Raw genomic sequence first — 25,273 nt, forward strand, 5'->3', positions numbered from 1 at the left:
CTTCTTTCTGAATTCTGACCATCTGTCTGAGTCGACCACTCAATCAAGCTTCAGCTCATTTTGAAGGGCTCTGAGATTGTGCAAGCTGTTTGCTTTCTTTGGTACATGATTTTACCATCTACAGTGGGTCGGTTGACAATATCTATGGCCTGAGTTGCCAAACATGAAGTTCTAGGGGTGAGCAAATCATGTCTCAGAAGCTTCGGTCCTGAGGTCAGCCCTGTGGCTCTTTTAACATGCAGGCTGCCTTTTATTTTAGCTCTGAGACCCTATCACTAAGCCTTGAAATGGTTTTCTTCAAACGCCCACATCACGATTGTTGGAATTTGCCTCCATCTCACTGCCTCACTCAACATCACCCCATCTCCAGCTCCCAATTTTTACTCTGGGGCTTTACCAATTGTCAGATATTAAAATAGAGTCATCACAACCATTTTGGGAATCCAGTTTGGGATGTCCTGTTCAAAGGACTGGATGTCGATATCTTGGTTGGGAAATACATCTACTTTGTCACATAATTTCATATGCTATCTAAAATTAACTTCACCTCAGAAGTCAGCTATGTAAAAATCTCTATTTTGCATATAAAGTTTGCTATTCTAGAAAGAAACATTCTTTCAATGATCCAGGACATTAACTAGCTATTAAAATTAGACAAATGAAACTCTTTAGATTTTTGCTAATGAAAACTTGGAACTTCCATGTCACGACATATGGACTCTGGTGGCCATTTGTAAAAGCAAACATCCATTGTTGTTTACAATTCATAATTCAGGACAATCATAAATGATCGGTAATCTTAAGGCTCTCAGAAGAGCAATTAGTGAAATACCACAACAGAAAGAAATAATTAACACACCCAAACTCATGCATGTCTCTTTGATATGTCTAACTGAGCAGCCCTTAGTAAAACTAATATAACATAAACAAATTAGGCTATTATTTGATTTTTTTGTCCATTATTCTGAAGCTACCACAAATAATTGAGACCATTTCCCATTGAAATGGGACAAATCTCATGGTAATATTCATCCAATAGCTTTTTACACAGGGCTCAGAAAGGTTGTTGCTTTTAAGAGTATTGCAGTTTTGTAAAAGGCAAAGAAAACGTTAAAAGAAAATCTGAAAACAGCAGATTAAATCAAGATTTTAAACATTTTCGCAACCAAAAGTTTAAGGCCCACTGTCAGATATTTTCCACTCTGGAAAAGTAAAGTGTGCCCAGTAAGAAATTAAATCCTGTATTTCTCTTTCTCTCTCTAATCTCTCATTACATATGAGTGTGGTGTTTTATAGAGATACCTCAGCTAAGTTATCTATCAGAGTTTTTCTTCCACATATCTTCCCAAATCTCAGAGATAACATTAGTGGCCAGAACTCCTCTCATGCAAACTCTGACATTTTCTAACCAATAAAATGCTTTATGAATATTGATTTTTAAAACTGTTTTATTTATAATTTTTGTTGCAATTACATTTTTTTTAAAATTCTCACAAATTATGCTGCTAATCAGGGAGACAAAAGGAAGGTCATTGTAGCATGAAACACATTTCTGTATTGAGGCAGTCTAGAGAAAGTTCAATGGACCTATTCTGGGGATGGAAGACTGTCTTAAGAGGAGAGTATGGGTTGGCACTCATTGGAATTTAGAATAATGAGAGGCAAACTTGTTGAAACATACTAGATTCTTTAGGGATTTGGCAGGGTGGCGGGGAGAAGTTGTTTCTCCCCTCGTGGAAGAGACAAAGACCAGAGGGCATAATGTCAGAGTAAAGGGTTGCGATTTTGAAAAGGAAGTATGAGGAAGAATTTATTCTCTGAGAAGTATTGAATTCTGTGGTATTCATTACTGCAGTGGGCTGATAAGGCTGGGTCATTAAGTATACACAAGGCAGAATTTTAATCAGTAAGGGATCAAACGTTATACGGGAAAAAACAGGAAATTGGAATTGAGGATGATCAGATCAGCCATGATCTCACTGAATAGTGGATAGGCTTAATGGGCTGAATGGCCTGCTTTAGCTCCTACATTTTACTGTCTTATGAATCCATAGAGCCACTTACATGGATTACTCTTAAAGATACTCTTAAAATGTGGATATAGTATTGAGACAATGATATGTAGAAGCAGATACCACACAAAATGATTTGGATGTGAGCATAAGAAGTACAGTTAGTACATTTGCAGATGACACCAAAATTGGAGGTGTAGTGGACAGCAAAGAAGGTTACCTCACATTACACCAGGCTCTTCATCAGATGAGCTAACGGGCTGAGAAGTGGCAGATGGAGTTTAATTCAGATAAATGCGAGGTTCTGCATTTTGGGAAAGCAAATCTGAGCAGGATTTATACACTTAATGGTAAGGTCCTAGGGAGTGTTGCTGAACAAAGAGACCTTGGAGTGCAGGTTCATAGCTCTTTGAAAGTAGAGTCGCAGGTAGATAGGATAGTGAAGAAGGCATTTGTTATGCTTTCCTTTATCAGTCAGAGTATTGAGTACAGGACGTTGGTTAGGCCACTGTTGGAATATTGTGTGCAATTCTGGTCTCCTTCTTATCAGAAAGATGTTGTGAAACTTGAAAGGGCTCAGAAAAGATTTACAAGGATGTCGCCAGGGTTGGAGGGATTTGAGTTATAAGGAGAGGCTGAACAGGCTGGGGCTGTTTTCCCTGGAGCATCAGAGGCTGAGGGGTGACCTTATAGAGGTTTACAAAATTATGAGGGGCATGGATAGGGTAAATAGACAAAGGTTTTATTTTCTCTAGGGTGGGGGAGTCCAGAACTAGAAGACATAGATTTAGGGTGAGAGGGGAAAGATATAAAAGAGACCTAAGGGGCAACGTTTTCACACAGAGGGTGGTATGGAATGAACTGCCAGAGGAAGTGGTGGAGGATGGTACAATTGCAACATTTAAAAGGCATTTGGATGGGTATATGAATAGGAAGGGTTTGGAGGAATATGGGCCGGGTGCTGGCAGGTGGGACTAGATTGGGTTGGGACATCTGGTTGGCATGGACGGGTTGGACCAAAGTGTTTGTTTCCATGCTGCATATCTCTATGACTCTATGACTCTAATTGACTCAGTTCTTGACATCAATCAGATAGTAGTACCTTTAACTATCCATTTAAAACTCATCTTTACTGGTGCTAAAAAGTGCCAGTTTCCTATCCATTAAACTGATATTCTAAGCTGGCAAACAGCCAACCTAGCAGGGCAGGAGACTGTAGCCAGTGATCCTTGGGAGCTGTTCCCTGAGAGCAAGATGAGGGCAACAGGCAATTAAATATGTTAATTAACCTTTCTGCCTCACAACGATATGAACATACAAATAAGGAACAAGAGGAGGCCACTCAACTCTTTGCGCCTGTTCTGCTATTCAATAAGATCATGGCTGATCTAAGTTTAACCTCATTTCATAGAAATCATAGAATCCCTACAGTGTGGAAACAGGCCATTTGACCCAACAAGTCCACACCGACCCTCTGAAAGCTAACCCACCTGAACCCATTCCCCATTACTCTACATTTACCCCTGACTAATGCATCTTTGGATTGTGGGAGGAAACCAACGCAGACACAGGGAGAATGTGAAAACTCCACACAGACAGTCACCCGAAGCTGGAATTGAACCCAGGTCCTGGCACTGTGAGGCAGCAGTGCTAACCACCAACCTTTCGACATAGCCCCTGATTACCTTTCATCTGTCTGGTAATCACTAGATGGGACACTCACTGAGCACATATTGGATTGAGAATACGTTTCACATATTTTTATGTTTTAATTGAACTTTCCCTGTATACTAACCTCAGTTGTGAAGATGGCAGGATTTCTATTAACATTGAAGGTGATGAATTTGAAGCCTGCCACAGTCTTGTCCATTTAGTGGATATTACAGTCAATGATGTCCAAGGTTTTGTATTTGCACTTATTTCTTTTTATTAGTCAAGCTCCCCCAAGCTGAACGTTTCAATTATTGCTAGTAATCTGCTGTGCTCTTTATCTTTCAAAATATGTTTCAAGAACAGAAATATAAGGAGCAATTTATGTGACATATTCATTAGTACAAAAGCATCAAGCAAAAGTTTTCAACTATAGTTGAGTTCTTTTCATCTTTTGGGTACGAATATTAGGAAGGTTTCCACCCAGAGAAAAATCTAACAAAGTCTTACAAGTCAAAAGAAACAGAAGAATAAAAAAAAAACACTTTTAAAGTAAGGGGCAGAAGGTTTAGAAGAGAAGTGAAGAAAACATTTTCACCCACAGAGTGGTGGGAATCACAGCTTGCAAAGGTGTGGAGGCAAAACCCTCGTGGTATTTAAGAACTGTTTAGATGTGCACTTGAGATGCCAAAGCAAATGGAGCTATGAGCCAAGTGCTGAAAAAATAGCATTTAAATAGGTAGGTGGTAGTTTTTGACTGGCATGGACACAATGGGTAAAAGGACCTTTCTCTATGCTGTAAACTCTATGACTCTAAACGTGATCAGGTTTGCAGACATAGTATTCATAGGATTTTCAACTTGCAAGGTGGGAGAGAATTTGTTATCTGCACAGTTTGGAGTCAAGAGTGTTCTTGGTAAGTTGGTTATAAACTCATGGACATCTACAGTACAGAAAGAGACCATTCAGCCCATCATATTTGCACCAGTCAATAAAGATCTGATTACACTAATGCCATTTTTCACCTCTTGCCCAAATGTCCTGGAGACTATGGCAATGCCAAGTGATTATGTAAATACTCATTGTATGCTTTAAGAATTGCTGACTTAATCTCCTTTTCACTCTCACCACTGTCTGGGTGAAAAAGTTTCTCCACAACTCACCTTTTAGCCTTCTAGCTCATACTTAAATTTAGTTACACACAGCGTACAGAGAAAGGTCATTCCTGAGAGATGTATGTTTTCTAAAATTTGAATAAGAAACTGCTATCTGGGTGTTCTTGAAACCTTTAAGGAATGGAAGTGACCAGTAACACTCACAGCATCTCTTACATAGAAACAAAGAAATATAGAAACTGAGAGCAAGAGTAGGCCATTCAGCCCTTTGATCCTGCTCCATCATTCAATATAACCTTGATTGACCTCTATCTCAATGCCATATTCCCATTTTCTTTCCATTGTTCTTGATGCCTTCAAAGTATAAAAATATATCTATCTCTTTCTTAAATATGTGCATTGACCCAGCCACTCCAGCCTACTGTGCCATTGTCGCAGAGGAGAAATGTTTCCTCATCTCCACCCGAAGTGGCCTACTCCATATCCTGAGATAGTGATCCTGCTTCTAGGCTTCCTAACCAGGAGAAATATCCTCCCTGCATTTACTTTGTCCAGCCCTGTTAGAAATGTATATATTTTAATAAGAACCCCTCTCATTCTTCTAAACCCTCATGACTGCAGGCCCACTCGGACCAATCTCCTCTTATGACAGTCTCCAGTATCAGCCTAGTGAGATTTCATTGCATTTCTTTCATGGCAAGTATATCCTTTCTTGGCAAAGGTGACTAAAACTATGTACAATACTCCAGCAGCTATCTCAGTGAGGCCTTGTAACAGCAGTGAGACAACAGTGCTTCTGAAATCCTCTTCTAATGAAGGCCAATACACCATTTGCCTTCCGAATTGCTTGCTGCACCTATCTATTTTCATTGACTAATGTATAAGGACACCCAGATTCCTTTGTGCATCCACATTTCCCAATACATCACCATTAGTGTAATACTGTGCCTTTCAGGGAGATTGGTTAATTCATTTGGCTGGACAGCCAGTTTGTAACAAAGAATGATGCCAATAATGTGGTTTAATTCCTATACCAGCTGAGGTTACCAGAAAGCAATCTCCTTCTCAATCTCTCCTCTTGCCTGAGGTCTGGTGATCCTCAGGTTAAACCATTGCGGGTCTTCGCCCTGTGATGAGAGAGCAGACCTATGGTCCTCTGAGACGATGGCAACACCATCTTTATTCTGCCTTTCTGTTATGCACAATGAAGTGTATAACTTCCCATTTATCCATCTTACACTGCATCTGCATGTGTTTGCCCACTTACTCAACTTGTTTTGATTACTCTAAAGCCGCCTTGCATCCTCCTCACAGCTCACAATATTTCCTAGCTTTGTGTGACCATCAAACTTGGAAATATTGCATTCGGTTCCTGAGTGGTAGTTTCCTGGTTGAACCACATTGTAATCCCAAAAGGCTGTCAAAAGCTTAATGTTCAAAAGACCACTGCCTCTTTCTTTGATTTGTATCACTGTGGCTTATATATTCCATCATAAAATGTTTTAATATTGATTTCAATATTAGTTCACCTATTATAACTGGAACCTTCACAGTTTAATGTTTAGACTGGCACTGTAATGTTTCACTTTTACCTTAACGTGCATAGCAATTCCAGACTGAAGATATTCAACAAAAAATAAAGTTCTGAGGTTTCTTCTGCAGTAATGCTACTACAACTGAACTGAAAGCTTACCTGAGTTCCACGCTGAACGAGCCAGAGATATTAGTCATATACATATAATATGTTTCCACCCAGTACACCAGGCTCTTATTTGGGCTGTAACAGCACTGGAAAGCCTGAGAAAATGGCAGCACCTTCATGCACCCCATTGGCATTTTAAGGAGGCACCGTTTTCCTGATAGTGAAGAGGGACAGCAAGTCTCCTAACCCACCCGCTCTCCTAAACAGGCCAACTCTAAAGTTGTTAACAGTTTCTTAAAGACTAATTCCACAACCCTTTGGAATCCTCCCAGCAGTAACTGATGTTCAGTGCCTGTCTGAATCAGTGCAGCTGCAAACAGGTGAGGACTATACTGGGGTGGGGGGTTAGGCATGGCGAGGGGAAGGGAAGGCAACAGCAGTCAGAACTTCGCTCACTGAGTTAGTTGGCATCCTCCTGACAAGACCTGGGCAGTAGAGCAGTGAGCAAGATTGTTCGGACTGCACGTGAACATCAGGAAGAGTGTAGCTGGGAACGGAAAGGCAAAAGAGAACAGAAACCTTAACAGCATCTTCAGGCAGAGACAAAGGTACATGTAAATGATTGAGAATCAGTGCCAAAAGAGACAGCAATTTGTTAAGGAGATGCTCTGTTAGTGGCATCTCACTGTGGTACATCACCCAGGCTGCAGATGTCGTCTTCATCAAGGGTCAACAACACATTAAATTCATAACTGATGAGATACCACAAGCTCACTCAGAGGGCACTGGGACGAGTGCCTGGACCAATCAAGCAGTGCCTGCAAGGATCTCAGTCGCTGTGCTGTGATATTGCACTCCCATTAACCTGGCCCTTCACAGAGGTGTTGGCTATGAGGACACTGAGGCCCTGGAAGGCGACAATTTTTCAGAGGAGGTGGAGCAGGAGGACAGGAAGGAGAGCAGTTGGAGGCAGAGGGAGACAATGCCGGACAGAAAGATGCCTCTGCTCCACGATGAGGTGGCCTCCTCCTGCCTCCCTCCTCTCTCATGAGTGCCAGTCTTTGAATCTCCTGTGCCATTGCAGGTCCCATGGTGAGGTGCCAGGTCTTTACACAAACTCCCTCCCTCAAGACATCCAGCTGCCTCAGGGATAATTGCACTGGGTGTCTGATATTCACCTCCATCCCTTCCCATCTGGACTCTAATTAAACTCCATTTCCATCTCCATGTCTATGAAGGCCTCCCATCCCCAGAATACTGAACTCGTTCCTGTGAGCTGTAAATGGTTTATATTTGACATTCAGGTTTCATTATTGTAATTCTAACATTTCCTGGATCTTCACAGTTCATGAACTGAAAACTGCAAAAAGGGTCGAACCAGGGACTCTTCAATCTTCCTGGTTTTTTTTTGCGCAGTCTACAGGTTAATGTTTAACAGGGCCGTTCATAAAGGAAATAATGGCACCAAATCATTTTCATTGTATGCAGTAGATTTACTGAGGATTATGAGCGCAGCTGCAAAGAATGTTTCATTCTGGTGAGACTACTAACTACATTCACCACAAAACCACAGTTATTTCAGGCACTTAACTAAATCTGGGAAAATCCACCTGTTTCAAGACCTTTAAACAAAGAGAGTGAAAAAAAAATGAGGGCAGTTCTTATCTCTGACTGACGACTCTAGGCTGTTGCAAGATGTAAAGGGTAGTACAAACCTTTCGAGGAGCGGAAGTGTTTGCTGGGTGCAGTGAATCCTCTTGTACCATGTACATTAACAGCAGCAACTCGGAACTGATACCACCGACTGGGACGGATGTCATGGGGCTGAACCCGCTCTTCTGTGGTCTGGTGGCATAAAGAAAGGTTTTTCAAATGGTTTTAAGAAATTCAAACTAATAATTTGAATCAAATCAGCACCAACAAGAATCACACCAATTTGCACATGAGGCATGTTTGTGGGCACCCACTCCGAACGTTCAGGCAGAAGTGTAATGACACTTCAGGTGTCTCACTGGCTGCCTGGAGAGTTGATGAGACATCTGTATTGGCAGGATCAATACCTCAGGGGGCAGCAGTTAGAATGGCCCAGCAGCGCCATAAGGGAGGCTGGCCGATGAGCTATCCCTGAAAACCTTGGATTACGGAGGACACAGGACAAAACCCAGTGATGTGGGGGCAGGTTTCTCAGATTGTCAGGATGGAAGGTTGCTGGGAGTTGCAGGCAAAGGAGTCAGAAGCAATGGATGGGAGATAGTAACCAGCCAGCAATCTTCTACTCCACATACCCCCAACACCCCCACCCCCACCTGGTCTAGTCTCTGGATCAAACTCTGATTGATTGATTGAGAGTCCCCATAGTCCCCCCAGCCCTGCTTGAGGGGGTATGGTGCTCAGGGATAGCGGCTATTGGGAATTTTGCACAGTGGCAGAATCTCCAATAGCTGGGCAAATGCTAATGGTCGAACAGTGTGGTGCTGGAAAAGCAGAGTTGGTCAGGCAGCATCCAAGAAGCAGGAGAGTCGATATTGCGAGCACCTTGCTCCTCGGATGCTGCCTGACCTGGTGTGTTTATCCAGCACCACACTCTTCGACTCTGATCTCCAGTGTCTACAGTACTCACTTTCTACCGAATGCTAATGGTGGCAGCCTGAGACCTTTCAGTCTTCCTTAATTGGCCATTTAAGGGTTTCAATTGGCGAGGGGATGGGCTGGTCAAGCATTAATTCCAGTGGAGGTGGAAAGGCAACAGGTTTAGATATGCCACCATCCCATCCAACTAAGTGCCCATCCTACTCCCTAGTTCACCACCTCTGGATGCAGAAGATTCTACTCATATCACAAATTAGATTACATTACAGTGTGGAAACAGGCCCTTCAGCCCAACAAGTCCACACCGACCCGCCGAAGCGCAACCCATCCATACCCCTACATTCACCCCTTACCTAACACTACGGGCAATTTAGCTTGGGCAATTCTCCTAACCTGCACATCTTTGGACTGTGGGAGGAAACCGGAGCACCCGGAGGAAACCCACGCAGACACGGGGAGAATGTGCAAACTCCACACAGTCAGTCGCCTGAGGTGGGAAATGAACCCGGGTCTCCGGCGCTATGAGGCAGCAGTGCTAACCACTGTGCCACCGTGCCGCCCACTCGTTGTTTGTGACCAGTATATGACCCTCTGACATTCCTCAATATACCTGGTGTTGACATACTAAACCTGTGGTTGTTCATTGCTCAACATATTTATAATGCATTCAGGCCACAAACACTGGGAGTCTCAGGAACACTATCATATTGTATTAAACACTTGGTGCTAAGGGTCAGCAGGCTAATAGATATTAGAGGACACTGTACCCCAGGCCAACCTTAACCTCACTCAATGTGCAAACTCTTTTGGTTGTGACTTGACATTCATCCAAAACATTAACTTTGAATGATTTTCTTTCTCCGTAATCCTGGAATACAAGGGGTCCCTGATTTATGAAGGTCAGACTTAGAAACATTCATACTTGCAAATACAATCCCATAAAACTATGTAATTTTAAAAACCTAACATTACGAACACTTCCTGTACTTATAAAAGGCTGCATTATGCTGTCCTGCATTGTGTTTTGATTTGCATACAAAACAACTTGCAAACAGAGTCCAGAACGGATCTGGTCACAATCCAGGGGCTACCCGTGACATAGTGTCACAGCATCATTATGACTGCGATAACCAATCTTACTAATGAACTGGTACAGAGGCAGGAGAAATTATCATGGGGAATGAGGAAACGGCACACACATTGAACAAATATTTTGTCTGTCTTCAGAATGGAGGGTTCTAGTTTCAGTACCGAAAGTAGAAGGTAACCTAGGGGAGAAAAAAATGGAGAAATGAAGGATATCAATACCAGCAGAGAAAAAATATTGGCGAAAGTTGAGGGACTAACATCTGCCATCTGCTGGTCCTGAGCACCTACCTTCCAGGGTATTGTTAAAAGATAATGTATCAATACTATGGCTTTAATAAGTTATTTATACCTTTTTTTTTTAAGTTGTCTTAAGACAGAGGTGAAGAGCTGTCTAGTTGGAAAGCCAGTAAAGTAAACCGCTTGTGAGGCCTTGGTTTTATTTAAAAGTTGGAACAATAGAAGCAGCCTGGATGGGTGTGGCCAGCTCTTATAGACCAGGATTTGTAGCTTGTAGTTATTTAGCTTTGAGATTCAGTGTTAGTTGCTGGAGTCTCAGCAGGATTGGAAACTGCAGTAAAGGTCTCATGGCTGCTGCTTTTGCTGAGTCTTTGCTTGATTTATTTTTTCTCTCTGCTGCTGGGTTGCATGTGACAATATCTGATTTCTAATTTGTATTTTGGGATATTACTATATTAGAAGAGTTAATTAGTAACAGTTGCTGTATCAATTATTCTACTAAGTTTTCCAATAGAGTTGTTATTCTAAGTTCCACTTTCTTTTGTTGTACTTCAACTATAGTGTTCAAATAAATTGTAGTTTGTTTACAACGAGTAGTTTGACCAATTAAATTTCATCTGGAAGACATCACTTTATACTTGCCCAACTTCAGTAATTTGAAAGAATGCTATTATTAAGGAAGTCTTTATAATGCACTTGGAAAGTGATTGGTAAAGTCAACAGGATTTTATTAAAAGAACAAATGTGTTAGAGTTATTTGAGGAAGCAACTAATAGGTTAGATAAGAGGGAACCATTTGATTTACTGTACTTGGATTTCCAAAGGCATTCATTCAGCCTCCATACAACAGTTTAATAACTGTGATGAAATCTCATAGAATAAGATGTATTATATTAGCAAGGATTGTGATTTGATTAATGGACAGGAAGCAGGGATCCGTGCTAAGGTCCCAGCTGTTTACAATCTTGAATGAAGATACAGAAAGTAATGTATCTAATTTTGAATCCAGTGAAGAGAAAAGGTAAGCTATGGGGAGAACACAAAGGGGCTTCAAAGAGTCATGGACAGATTAACTGAAGAGACAACAGGATGCAGACAAAAATGTGAGTTACTTATTGTTACTTTGGTCATTAAAATAAAAGAGCAGAATAAAAGCATGCAGGTGCAGTAAGCAATTAGGAAGACAATTGGCATGTTGGCCTTTATTGCAAGGAGTTTAGAGTACAGGAATTATGAAGCTTTGCTAATTGTACAGAGCTTTGGCTAAGCCACTCTGGAGTACTGTCTGCCATATGGTCTCCATATTTATGAAGGATGTACTTTGATATGAAAAAGTGAATGCTCACGAAATTGATCCATGGGAGGAAGGAATGGTTTTGTGATGAGTAGGTGTGTAAATTGGTCCGATATTGCATGGTACTTAGAAGAACAAGAAGCGTTGAGATATGCAAGATTCTGAAGGAGCTTGACAGCTAGATGCTGAGAGGTAGTTTCTGCTTGCTGAGGAATCTAAAATACAGAGTCACAGTCTTTGCATAAAGGGATAATCAGATGGGACTGAAATGAGGAGAAATTACTTCACTCAAAGGATTGTGAATCTCTGGAATTCGCAAAGGGTTGCGGATGATCAAAGGAACATAGGAGCTGGAGTAGGCCAATCATCCAATTAAGCCTGCACTGCCATTCAATTAAGTCATGGTGATCATCTACATCCATATCACTTCTTGCATTATCTACATATCTCTTGATGTAAGTAATCTTTAGAAATCTATCAATTTCTGTCTTGAACAAGCTAGCGAATTCTAAAGATTCACCACTCTGAGTTAAAAAATTCCTCTTCATTACATTCCTAAATGGTCTCATCCCTATGTCCCCTGGTCTTAGACTCACTCGCCAGAGAAAACATCTTCTGCATTCCTGCGCTGAAAAATTATCCATTATTGAAAATGTTTAAGATTGGGACAGACAGACTTTTGGTCTCTCAATGATTCAAGGGTTAGGGCACTGGCAGGAGGATGGAATAGCAGTATTAGGTTTGCCATGATTGTATTAAATCGTGGAACAGAGTCATTGGACTATATTGTCTACTCTTGCAACAGAAACAGAAATTGCTGGAGATACTCAGTAAGTCTGGCAGCATCTGTGGAGAGTAAACAGAGATAATGTTTCAGCTTCACTACTCCTGCTCCTATTCCTTAATTCCTTATAGATTGAAGATCTGGGGGACAGCAGGGAGAATATTGAAGCACCATAAGACAGAATCTCTCTGTCATTTTATAAACATTATGTTATGATACCAAGCTATGAAAGACTAATTGTAATAATGCATGAATTTAGATTCTTGCTACTAAAATAAAATGCCTCCTCCTTGAATTTCAGAGTTTAAAGAAAAACTACCTTTCACTTGGTCTGTTTCTGATTCCCTCAACTTCTTTTTCTCACAGTTGAGAGTGTGTTGCTGGAAAAGCAGGAATCCTGATGAAGGGCTCCGGCCTGAAACGTCGACTCTCCTGCTCCTCGGATGCTGCCTGATCTCCTGTGCTTTTGTAGCAACACACTCTCAACTCTGATCTCTAGCATCTGCAGACCTCACTGTCTCCTTCTTTTTTCTCACACTCAGGCAAATTGTGAAATACAATTATGTAGAAGTTTGAAGCAGCAACAGTTACACAAATCTGCCCATATTTACAAAGGATTTCAGGCCAAAGTTGGAATAAATTTGTTCAAAAAGACCTAGTTTTAACTGTGTATATTGTTGATAAAATGTTCAAACATTAGAATGAAAAGAAACAAATCTACCAATGCAATGCAGCTTTGTTCCATTAAACCTACAAGTTGTATTTCCTCAAAGGTTGTTGGTATGGGTTCACTGGAGGCAGGCAATGCCCTGTGTATTGTCGATATACCATCAGTGATATCTGTGTACATAACAGTACTGCACACTTTAAAGTAGAAGTCACTCACAATCCCTCTGAAATGTTTAACTGATTACACAGTCATTAAAGTACAAGTAGAGATAAACAAGACACCATCCAATTAGCTGTTGTTGAAACGTGTGGTGCTGGAAAAATGCAGCAGACCAGGCAGCATCCGAGGAGCAGGAGAATCGACGTTTCAGGCATAAGCCCTTCTTCCTCATCCTCGGATTCTCCTGCTCCTCGGATTCTGCCTGGCCTGCTGCGCTTTTCCAGCACCACACTTGTCAACTCTGGTCTCCATCATCTGCAGTCCTCACTTTCTCCTACCATCCAATTAGCTGACCCTATTAATCGACATAGGTTTTGGCTTAACACAGGTCTATCTGCTGATCCATCAAAGCTTTTCAAATAAAAAAACTGATGTCAATTGAAAATGTCTTTGCTGTGACAGGATTTCTGTTTGGAGTTTTGATTGATAAAACACTTCATTTACAAACTGGTAAACCTCTTACAGTTATAAATGTCACAACAAATCACAAGTCATCATGGTTCTGAACACAGTCAATATACTGGCAGTAAGAGAAGTCATCAGTGAGCCTGCAATTCAATATCATGCATAACACAGCCCAGACATTGCAGGACAGCAACTTATAGAACAAAATAAAATAAAACAAAGAATTACAGATGCTGGAGGTATGAAAAATACTCAAAACACTCAGGAGGTCTTGCAGCATGGAGAGAAAAACAGAGTTAACATTTCAAATCCAATGACTCTTTGTTAGAACAATGAGCCCAGTATATCTCTGGCAGAGATGTATGCTACATCGAGGCCAGGCAAGTTAAAGGAGGAATGCTATGAGTATCCAGGTAAACTCAAAGTGAGTGAGCAAGCAAACAACCCAGCAAAGCAGCCTGGTCCAGTCCATGAGCTGGACGCATGCCCCCGAGCAATATTAGAAACTAGCTGCTAGTTCAGCCCAAGGCACAGCACTGAAATGTAGAATCACACTGTAGGTGGACCAGAATCATGGCATGAGGTTCTTAGAGGCTGGCACGGGTCAGATGTCTGTGGACTTGGTTACACGTGGTCATTGCCCATGCAGCATGCCCTGAGATGTCAGCTGTTGTTGTGCAATATGGAAGTCCTTTGGAGCAAGTGGAGAGCTGGAGTAGTCAGGTATCAGTGGTTGTGACTTCCATGTCAAGAACTTTCGGCATCCTGTTTGTTTACAGGGGTGCTATGATAGAATGGTACATATTGATGAGGCAAACTCTGCTGCTAATAAGGTTATTAACAAACAATAATCCCCTTTAATACACAACTTGCCTCTGCCTAGTGAGAAACTGTCTTTGATATTGGGTACTTAATGAAAAAATGTGGTGAATTGTTCCCAACTTCGAGATAGGCCTCGCTGGACGTCTCGTGTGATTCTTACACTTTTTCTGCCATATCACCCAATTTTCAGGCCCCTACAAGATACCACTCAGACTTTTGTTCCTGCTGTGGCTGTTTTAACTAAGGCAGGACAAACGTGATTTTATGTGAGTGTGCCATTACTTAACCTTGGTGGACTTCAAGCTCATGTACAGGTATAAAAAGTACTCCAAACACTCATGAAATCTTGGCTTTTATCACGAGTGGCTAGAGTATAAAAGTGAGGAAATCACAAAGTGATGCCTCAGTTATACAGAACCTTGGTCAGATCCACAGCTGGGGTACTGTTCCGTTTTACTTTCACTGAACCTCAAGAAAGGTTTATTGGCCTTGAAAGAAAAATTTGCATTCATATAAGGCTTTCATGCATTTTTAGATTAGGTTCCCTACTGTGTGGAAATAGACCCTTTGGCCCAACCAGTCCACACTTAACCTCCGAAGAGTAACCCACTCAGACCCATTTCCCTCTAACTAATGGACCTAACATTATGGGCAATTTACCATGGCTAATTCACCTCATCTGCATACCTTCGGACTGTAGGAGGAAACCGGAGCACCCGGAGGAAACCCACGCAGACAGAGAATGTGCAAACTCCACACAGACAGTCGCCTGAGGCTGGAATCAAACCTGGGACCCTGGTGCTGTGAGACATCAGTGCTAACCACTGAGCCACCGTGCCGCCCTAAGTATGTTTCAAATGTAGTCACTGTTGCAGTGTAGTAATTGCGCTGCAACCAATTTACACTCAGAATCCTGCTACAAACTACAATGTGATAATGACCAGAAAGATTGCATTTGTGATGCTGATTAAGGAATAAATATTGGCCAGAAGTCTGGAGATCTGTATTAGGTGTGGCACAGTTGATGGTTCTCTCACCTTAGGGTTACATGATACCAGATTCAAAACCCATTCAAGGGCCTGGACTCTTGCATGTGTGCAAACTCCACAGAGCTTCCAAAATGACAGGCGGGTCCTGAAAGCCCCGCAGCCCAGAAGATACAGGAGCAGTAGTAGGCCTTTCAGCCCATCTGGTCTGCTCCAGTATTCATTCATGGCTGATATGATTCCCAACCCCATTTTCCTGTCTTCTCCCCATAAGCTCTGACCCTCTTACAAATCAAGAACCTATCTATCTGTCCTTAAATGCACTCAATTATTTAGCTTCCACAGCCTTCTGCAGTATTGAGTTCCACAGATTCACCATCCTCTGGCTGCAGAAAATCCTCTTCATCCCAGTTCTAAAGCATTGTTCCATCACACTGAAGATCTGCCTTGAGTCCTGGTCTCTCCTACTAGTGGAAACATCTTCTCCATGTCCACTCTATCCAAGCCTCTCAGTACTCTCTAAGTTTCAGTGAGATCTCCCTCATCCTTCTAAACTCCATTGATTACAGACCCTGAGTCCTCAACCGTTCCTCATATGGCAAACCTTTTATCTCCAGGATCATTCTTGTGAAATTCCTCTGGGCCCTCTTCAAAGCCAGCACATGCTTCCTTAGGGAAGGGGCCCAAAACTACTCACAATATTCTAAATATGGTCTGACCAGAGCCTTAGCAGTTGTATTCTATGCCTCTTAAAACGAATGCTAACATTGCATTTGCCTTCCCATCGGCCAACTGAACCTTCTCGTTAACCTTAAGAGAATCCTGAACTAGGACTCTCAAGTCCCTCTGTGCTTCAGATTTTCAAAGCCTTACCCCATTTAGAAAATAGTCTATGCCTCTATTCTAAGTACATAACCTCACACTTTGCCACATTGTAGTCCATCTGCCACTTCTTTGCCTATTCTTCTAGCCTGTCCAAGTCCTTCTGCAGCCTCCCCATTCCTCAACACTACCCACCTATCCCTCCACCTATCTTTGTGTTATCTGCAAACCTGGCAAAAAAAATGCCCTTAGTTCTTTGGTCCAGATCCCCGATCCCATTTCTGACAGATCCGGTTTTTGTTCGTAAGAGAAAGGGGGGGGCCAAGGCATGATTCACATATAATAGAGACACAAACTCAACAAACTCATCAAGGTGAGTTCAAATAGAAACTGCTTTGGCTGTCACAAGAATCTTAAAACAATAGTGAGGGAGTCATAAATTTTTGTTGTAGATACAAACGTTTTTAAAGGGTAGATCGGGACTAAATGATGTAAAGTTATTAAAAAAGAGAGAGAAAATAGGCTGCAAGCGTTAGTTATAATTACAAAGCTACTCTAGCCATTTCAGAATTGATTTGTTAACACCTCCCGAAGGATGTTTTATGAAAGCTTGGCTGATTTCCAAAGTTTACAAATATCTCAGTTGGGGTGGAGGTTTCTGACTTCATTCATAAATTGACAGTTTTAAAAGGTTATTCAAAGAATTACTGTGTTGATGTGGAGTATGCAAAGAAGTTGGTTTGTTTTTATAAGAGATTTGAGAAGCTGAATGGTTTTTTCAGGAGTGGGAGTTGTTTTAGTATAATGAATTGGGTATACAATGACATTTCATTTCAGTGTGGCTCCTGAGATCTGGCAAGATAGTATGGAGGGCCATTGTATGGAGTTAGTGGAGGGTGGAGTGATTGAGGGGGTGACCCTTTGAGGAGATTGTTGTCTTGTGTGCTCTGTTAAAATTAGAGAAATAAGATGTTAGGAGGATATTAGCCTGCTTCCTATGGTTGACAATTATTCAAAGCAACTATTTCTATTCATTCCTAGTTAAAATGATTTTCTTGACTAGTTGATAGCAGTGACAAGTGCATTTAGCGCCTTTTGTTGAGGTCTCAAAGACAGAAAATGCTACAATACAATCATAACGAAGTTCCAGAGAGCTAAGGCAGACTATTTACCAGATCATCGAGGCTGTCCATGTCATCTCCTACAGTACACTTCCAAGGATACCAGGACTGACTCTATTCACACCCACTATGTGGAGTGAAGACCATGTCACTTGGGAAGGTTTCTACTGAGGGAGGTCGAACGAGTCAGGAATTATTTATTTACTTATTCTATCACAAAGTGTCGCTGGCAAGGCCAGCATTTATTGCCCATCTCTAACTGCCCTTGAAAATTCCCTGACTCAAGTTAACCACCTTGGTAGCAAGTTCTCTGGGATCTACTCCTCCCACCAACTCACACCCAACTCCCACCAGGTAGGTTTGCAGCCAGCTATTGGAGACAGAACCAGCCTGTCTGCATCTATAACTTGCTGGGGTGAGCTAACTTAGTGGCTAGTGGGATATCTGTTCCTCAGTGGCAAGAAATCCCACTTGCTGGAGCTGTCAGCCAATCCGATTGTGGTGCCTACTGCTGGTACGGCAACTTGCCCAGACTGAAGTTCCCATGGTTCCCTAACCCAGGGAAGTCAAGGAGCACTTCACCTTCTGTTCTGCCATTAAAAATCTATGTTATGCTTGGGCATGATAATATTGGGTTGGTTGCTCTTTTGTGTTTTCAGTTATTTATTTACATCTGGTGAGCTGGCTGCTAATTTCACAGCCCCTTTCCCTGCTCCATCCTTTTAACGTTAAGACCTCTGCAGTGTTGTGTTGAGGGGGTGACCCTTTGAGGAGATTGTTGTCTTGTGTGCTCTGTTAAAATTAGAGAAATAAGGTGTTAGGAGGATATTAGCCTGCTTCCTATGGTTGACAATTATTCAAAGCAACTATTTCTATTCATTCCTAGTTAATATGATTTTCTTGACTAGTTGATAGCAGTGACAAGTGCATTTAGCACCTTTTATTGAGGTCTCAAAGACAGAAAATGCTACAATACAATCATAACGAAGTTCCAGAGAGCTAAGGCAGACTATTTAGTTGTGGTGGGCAAGTGTGGGGGGTGATGATGGTGGGAGTGTGGTTCGCCCTCCTATTTTATGTGCCTCCATGACAGAAACTCCAGCCAAGGTATGTAATACCCAGTCCCTGGAGTGCGACTTGGAGTGTTATCCCCATATGACTCAGAGGCAAGTGTGCTACCAACCACAGCTGACACATAAGAGAGTTACAGTACACAGTTCAGCTGGAAAGATTCACTGGAACTTAAGAAGTCACATCATGAGAAACAATTACATGAACTTGGCTTGTATCCCCTTGAGTTCAGATGGTTGATGCATAATCTAAACAAGGTATTTTAAATTATTTCAGGATTTATTAGTAGATGGAGAGAAACTATTTCCTGTGATGGAGGAGTCCAAAATAAGAAAGCATAATCTCAAAATAGGATCAATGCCACTTAGGAGCAGAGTCAGACAGCATTTTTTCACATAAAGTATAGCAGAAATCTAGAATTCGCTTCCCCAAATAACTTTGACATGTGAAAATACAAATTAGAAGCAGGAATAGGCCCATTGACCCTCTAGCCTGCTCCATCGTTCAATTATCTCATGGCGAATCTCTACTTTCCCTCTCACCCCAATAGCCTTTAACTCATTGACAGTCTAGAATCCATTCACTCCTGTCTTACATGAAGTTTCCAAGCAGTGATTATTATTTGAGTGTAATATGAAAAATGACCATCTGGCTTATGTGTATTACTGACCTGTGCTACAGTTTGCCAGTGAGAGGCATCATCTTCACTAGGATGGATGCCATAGTTCCATCTTCGTTGTACAACATAGATAACTGGTTCGACAGAAATGTTGAACTTTGATGACCATTTGATCTCCAGATTTCCAGTTGGTAACTCTGTAAAACTTAGTTCCTTTCTGGGTTTCAGTGGGACACCTGTATCAGAGGGCACCATAAGGGATTATCATTAATAGCAGTTAAATAGTACAGATAGTCATACAGAAGACATTTAGGTATATATAGAATAAAAGACAAATAAAAGGTTACATACAACACTTTTCAAAAGATACAACATTAGTAAGACTAGAGGGTGCTGCTTTTTTTAATACTTTGTAGCTGAGTTTCTTATGTGACCTGCTGCTTTTCTTTATAATTTGTAGCTGAGTTTCTCATGTGACCTTTCCTCAGGATTGACAAGACTCAAGAACCACATGATAAATTAAACACAAGCTCAAATCTTTGCCATTTCTTCTTAAATATGTCTACATAAATGCCGTAAGAAATTCTGATCTGCCAGAGCATACAGTGATAAACAACTGAGTAGTCAATTGAAAAATATCATAAGAATACGACTTTATCAGTTAAACAGAGTAGCAATATGTACTTATATTGCACTTCTTAATGTTCTAAGTTATATGATATAGATATCAATGTAGAGGAAGTGAGGACTGCAGATGCTGGAGATCAGAGTCAGGAGTGTGGTGCTGGAAAAGCACAGCAGGTCAGGCAGCATCCGAGAAGCAGGTGAATCAATATTTCAGACACTTATGCCCGAAACATTGATTCTCCTGCTCCTCGGATGCTGCTGATGTGCTGTGCTTTTCCAGCACCACACTCTCGACATAGACATCAATGTAGACAATAGACAATAGACAATAGATACAGGAGTAGGCCATTCAGCCCTTCGAGCCTGCACCGCCATTCAATATGATCATGGCTGATCATTCCCAATCAGTATCCTGTTCCAGCCTTATCTCCATAACCCTTGACTCCACTATCTTTAAGAGCTCTATCTAATTCTTTCTTAAATGAATCCAGAGACTGGGCCTCCACTGCCCTCTGGGGCAGAGCATTCCACACAGCCACCACTCTCTGGGTGAAGTAGTTTCTCCTCATATCTGTCCTAAATGGTCTACCCCATATTTTTAAGTTATGTCCTCTGGTTCGGCACTCCTCCGTCAGCAGAAATATGTTTCCTCCTGCCAGAGTGTCCAATCCTTTCATAATCCTATACGTTTCAATCAGATCCCCTCTCAGTCTTCTAAACTCAAGGGTATACAAGCCCAGTCGCTTCAGTCTTTCCGTGTAAGGCAATCCTGCCATTCCAGGAATTGACCTCGTGAACCTACGCTGCACCCCTCAATAGCCAGAATGTCTTTCCTCAAATTTGGAGACCAGAACTGTACACAGTACTCCAGGTGTGGTCTCAACAGGGCCCTGTGCAGCTGCAGAAGCACCTCTTTGCTTCTATACTCAATTCCTCTTGTTATGAAGGCCAGCATGCTATTAGCCTTCTTCACGACCTGCTGTACCTGCATGCTTGCCTTCATTGACTGGTGGACAAGAACACCCAGATCTCTCTGAACAGCCCCTTTTACCTAATTTGATACCATTGAGGTAGTAATCTGCCTTCCTGTTCTTGCCACCAAAGTGGATAACCAGACATTTATCCACATTAAACTGCATCTGCCATGCATCTGCCCACTCACCTAACTTGTCCAGGTCACCCTGTAATCTCCTAACATCCTCATCACATTTCACCCAACCACCCAGCTTTGTATCATCAGCAAATTTGCTAATGTTATTGCTGATACCATCTTCTATATCATTTACATATATTGTAAAAAGCTGCGGTCCCAGCACGGATCCCTGCGGTACCCCACTGGTCACTGCCTGCCATTCCGAAATGGAGCCGTTAATCACTACCCTTTGTTTCCTATTAGCCAACCAATTCTCTATCCAATCTAGTACTTTGCCCCCAATACCGTGCGCCCTAATTTTACTCACTAACCTCTTATGTTCACCTTTTGTTCGCCCTGTAACCATTTCTCCCTGCTGTCTAAATTTCTTTTTTTCTCTGTGTCACAAATCCATCTACCCTATTGCAGAGACCTTGTCCATGCGAAAAAAGACATAATTTACTCTTTCCCTCAATGTCCTGTCACATACCTATTCGCTGATGTACAGGTTTAGTTAAACTCTGTCCCTTTCGGTTCCTTTCTGCTTGTCTTCAGCCAAATTCAAACTTTGGAAGAATTGAAGAACAGCATGTTGAAAGAGGTCAGTAAGGAGGAGATGGCAGAGAGATAAATATACAGGGGCATTTTACAGTCTAAGTCCCAAATGAAAGAAGGCTCTGGTGATAATGTGATTACACAGATGAAGAAGCAAAAGGTAATTTCCTTCTCACACATTAGAGGGAGGACAGGATTTTGTTAAGCAAAAAGGACAACATTGCCACAGTGAGTCAATTTATACTTCAAGAATCAAAGTAAACTGTAACTTGAAGAATACCTCAGAACATTGAAAATACACAGCAGTTCTCTGACACCTCATGAACCAAGCAGCAAGTGTTAGATCTACCATTGGGTGAAATTTCAAGCAGCAACTGTTGAACCTGCACTACCACTGTACTCCTTTTCCTCAAGCTACACCTTGAGCTTTTCTTCCTCATGGCAGGTCACTGTTCATCTTCCCGAAAAATGGATATACTTTTTCAATGGCCTTAGCCTGGATTTTCCAATGGCCAGAGAGGCAGTATTCCAGTGTAGGTGGGAACTCACAAAATCTGCATTGTAGCAGACATCACACAAATTGCCCAGGAGAATTGAATTTTCCACAGGCAATTCCTCTGCACCTTCAACCTTCCAAAAGTCTTCATTTAAATCAGAGAGTATGGAGGGTTCTGAAGCAATGAAGTAAATAGTTACTCAGGAAGATACATAGTCTAACTCCTAGCTAACTCTTCAATGACGCCAAACTTATCATACACACCCTCAACTCTATCTGTCCCAGACCACTTAAATGCCCCAGTCCCTGACCTGATACCACAGAGATCCGACACCCTTACCATGCCACTGGCTCCAACATCCTCCTTTGGCCATTGCTGGACCTGTCTCCCCTTTCACATGAGCTGGACTTGACACTCTCTTTGAGCCCAACATCAGACCCAACCCACTTCACCGCTTCAGCCCTGACCCCCTACAACCCTCTGTAAATCGGCCCCTTCACTCTAACTACCTCCTGGCAACCTACCCTCACCCATAATATCCTACCTCCAGGCAAACTATCCCTACTCAAGGCAATCTACCCTCTGGCACTCTCCCCCTACCCTGGCAACCTACCACTACCGAGATGACATTCTACACATCAGACACCATACACTCTGACCCCTCTTCTAACCACTTGGCATCCCAACCAGCTGACACACTATCAATACCTAGCTTACATCCTACTTAGCTGGTCCCTGACCTCACACTTACATTATATACTTACCTTTTATGAGCTGCTATCAAAGTGATTGTCCTTGATTTTGGACCTTTAAATTTCAGACTATGGCAGCTGACTGCTTTAAAAAGGGGGTAGTGGTTTGTCTTCCCCCAACTGTTCTGCACCATGACAGAACTGTCAGAATGAAAATAATGCTCTGCATTTTGTGAAGGAGCCCTGACCACGATCACCTCACAGAAATATGGATCACTCTCCTTTCACTAAAAAAGGGTAGAGATTGCCTCTCCTCAGAATATCTGGCCCAATGCCATTTTTCTAACTGTTCCTTTCAGTGCACTTAATGTCATCCTGAATTATGACGCTGTCATCTCACATGTCAGATTATAAGCATTTAATTGGAGCCAATGGAGAATTGCACAGCAATGCCATAACTCTCAACTAAAGTTAATAACCCTATCCTGGAATAATTTCTAACAAAATAAATGGGCAATTCATAATGTCCATAAAATATGGGTGTTGTGGTTACTTTCTGTAACTTACCATTAATGATTTGGGGATGGTCACATACCATTTGGATGTTTATTAACTGATGACTGCTATGAAGTGTTGCATGGGCACAGGGAGGTAAGAACACAAGGTTGCAGTCAATTCATAGAATCGCTACAGTATGGAAGCAGGCCATTCAGCTCATCAAGTTCACACCAACCCTCTGAAGAGCATCCCACACAGACCCACCTCCCTACCCTATCCCTGTAACCCTGCATTTCCCAGCACTTACTATTTAGTTGTGAAAACTCATTAAACTCACTAGAATCCTTCAGAGGAGGAAGTCCACTATCTTCCATCAGTCTCGCCGAGATGTGACTCCAGACCGAAGGCATTCTGTTTGAATTTTAACTGCCCTCTGAAATGGCCTTGTTAACTATTTAATGGTTCATGGCTCACCACCACTTGTTGAAAGACAATTAGGGGTAGGTAATAAATGCTGGATGTGCCAAAGCCATTCAGTTCCCAACATCTCCCAACAGCAAATTTAAGATGTTGCACCCTTACAGAGAATGTGAAGCTATACATTAGGGTAACTCCACATATATTAAAGTTACATTATTATAAGAACCTTTAAAGACTATTATTGTACAATATTTCACCAGAATAAGAATCAAACTATAAGCAGCTAAGGGCGAGGTTAAAAACTTTACAAGAGGAAGTATGATTTTCAATTCTGACTTATCATAATTTATTTTTATTATTTGTGACAGACATTAGCATTCAGTTCACTTACAATTATAAACAGTACTTCAAGCAAGATAAGTGCCTGAAGGTGATTTTTTATCATGTTACACTTCCTGTCAAACTAAATCATAGCCTTCAAGTTTGACCGGAGTGTGCAATGAAATTGCATTTTATATGTGAAAGTACAGCACTTCTGTTTATTTTTTAAAATTAGCATTTGTTTAATTCATTTTTTAATTTCAAAATATACTTTATTCACAGAAATAAATCTTTGGTACTTGTACAATTTGTCATGTCATTCATAGATATATACATTGCATGTCTTAACATTACAAAGAACAGATTGAATTAATCGAATTTACAGTTATCCTATTTACAGTTCCCTTTATTAACCATCCAGTCTCTTATTATTTAGCTGTGGCTTCAGCAGAACCCACCTACTGAGTGGGTGCCCTGTTATACGATAGCAAATGAACTTTCTTTAACCCCAGTTTATGGGGTTACCATTGTCCATTTGACTGTCCTGTCTCCGGGGTAGCTGTCTGCATCCCCATGGTGAGCGCAAACTGCTGGACCCTCGCTGGGCTGAGGTAGCTATCCAGCTCCTCACTGGGGTCATTTGCCCGCTCTGGTGTCATTGAGCCAAGGCAAGGGTCCTCACTGTCCAGTTCTGTGTCTGACAATGGGACTGTCAGAGGATCACAGCTCTCAGTTACCTGTAGTTGTGGGACAGTGGGTACCCCCTGGTTCTCACTGGGTGGAGGGTGGACTTCGGGGGGTCCGTTGTTTCCTGGTTGGGAGGAAATGCCCTCCTCTTTATCTATGGAGCTCTGTCTCTTCTTCTGGTGGTGATGACATTCTTCGCGCCCGTCTTCCCCAGCCGAAGAACTGGCCATCCCTCCCTCGTGCAGCTGTCTTTTCCCCCTTTGCTGGGAGGCTTTGGGGGCCTGGCAGGATTTTCTCTTCCTGTTTTTAACAGGTATCCACTCCTCTGCCTGCTCGATTACCTCCTCCTCCATTTCTTCCATCTGCCCAGCTAGAGCTAGGATCAGCTGCTGTGTCTCTCCGCTGGCTGCCGCCTCCTCCACTCCAGCCTGTTCTTCTTTCTGGGTGCCACCAGACTCCGTTTCCCTGCTGTCCGGGTGGACCTTACTAGTCTTTGGGGGTCCACGGCTCACATTTCCACTTCCAGCCATCTGTGCGTAAGTGGGCCCCCCCCACCCCCGACCACCCCCCCCCCCCCCCCCCCCCCCACCACCCCCCCTCCCATCTTGGGCAGGTCTTGTACATGTGGCCCGCCTCTCCACACAGGTTGCAGCTCTTTGCTTCCTGACAGTCCTTAGTCATGTGACCCTCCTATTTG

The 25,273-nt window shown here is 42.2% G+C and overlaps 1 protein-coding gene across 3 annotated transcripts in view; it reads right to left on the minus strand.

Moving 5' to 3' along the window:
* Window positions 1-25,273, minus strand: part of LOC140481232 (anosmin-1) — a 214,789-nt gene that overhangs the window by 26,124 nt on the left and 163,392 nt on the right. For all 3 annotated transcript variants that reach the window (XM_072577103.1, XM_072577102.1, XM_072577101.1), the window contains exons 5-6: window positions 19,199-19,383; window positions 8,135-8,264 (exon numbers count right to left, since the gene is read on the minus strand). In XM_072577103.1, the coding sequence (XP_072433204.1) occupies window positions 8,135-8,264; window positions 19,199-19,383 (315 nt within the window). The remainder of the gene's footprint in view (window positions 1-8,134; window positions 8,265-19,198; window positions 19,384-25,273) is intronic.

The sequence above is a fragment of the Chiloscyllium punctatum genome, chromosome 9, assembly GCF_047496795.1.
Source record: "Chiloscyllium punctatum isolate Juve2018m chromosome 9, sChiPun1.3, whole genome shotgun sequence".
Taxonomy (NCBI): Eukaryota; Metazoa; Chordata; class Chondrichthyes; order Orectolobiformes; family Hemiscylliidae; genus Chiloscyllium; species Chiloscyllium punctatum.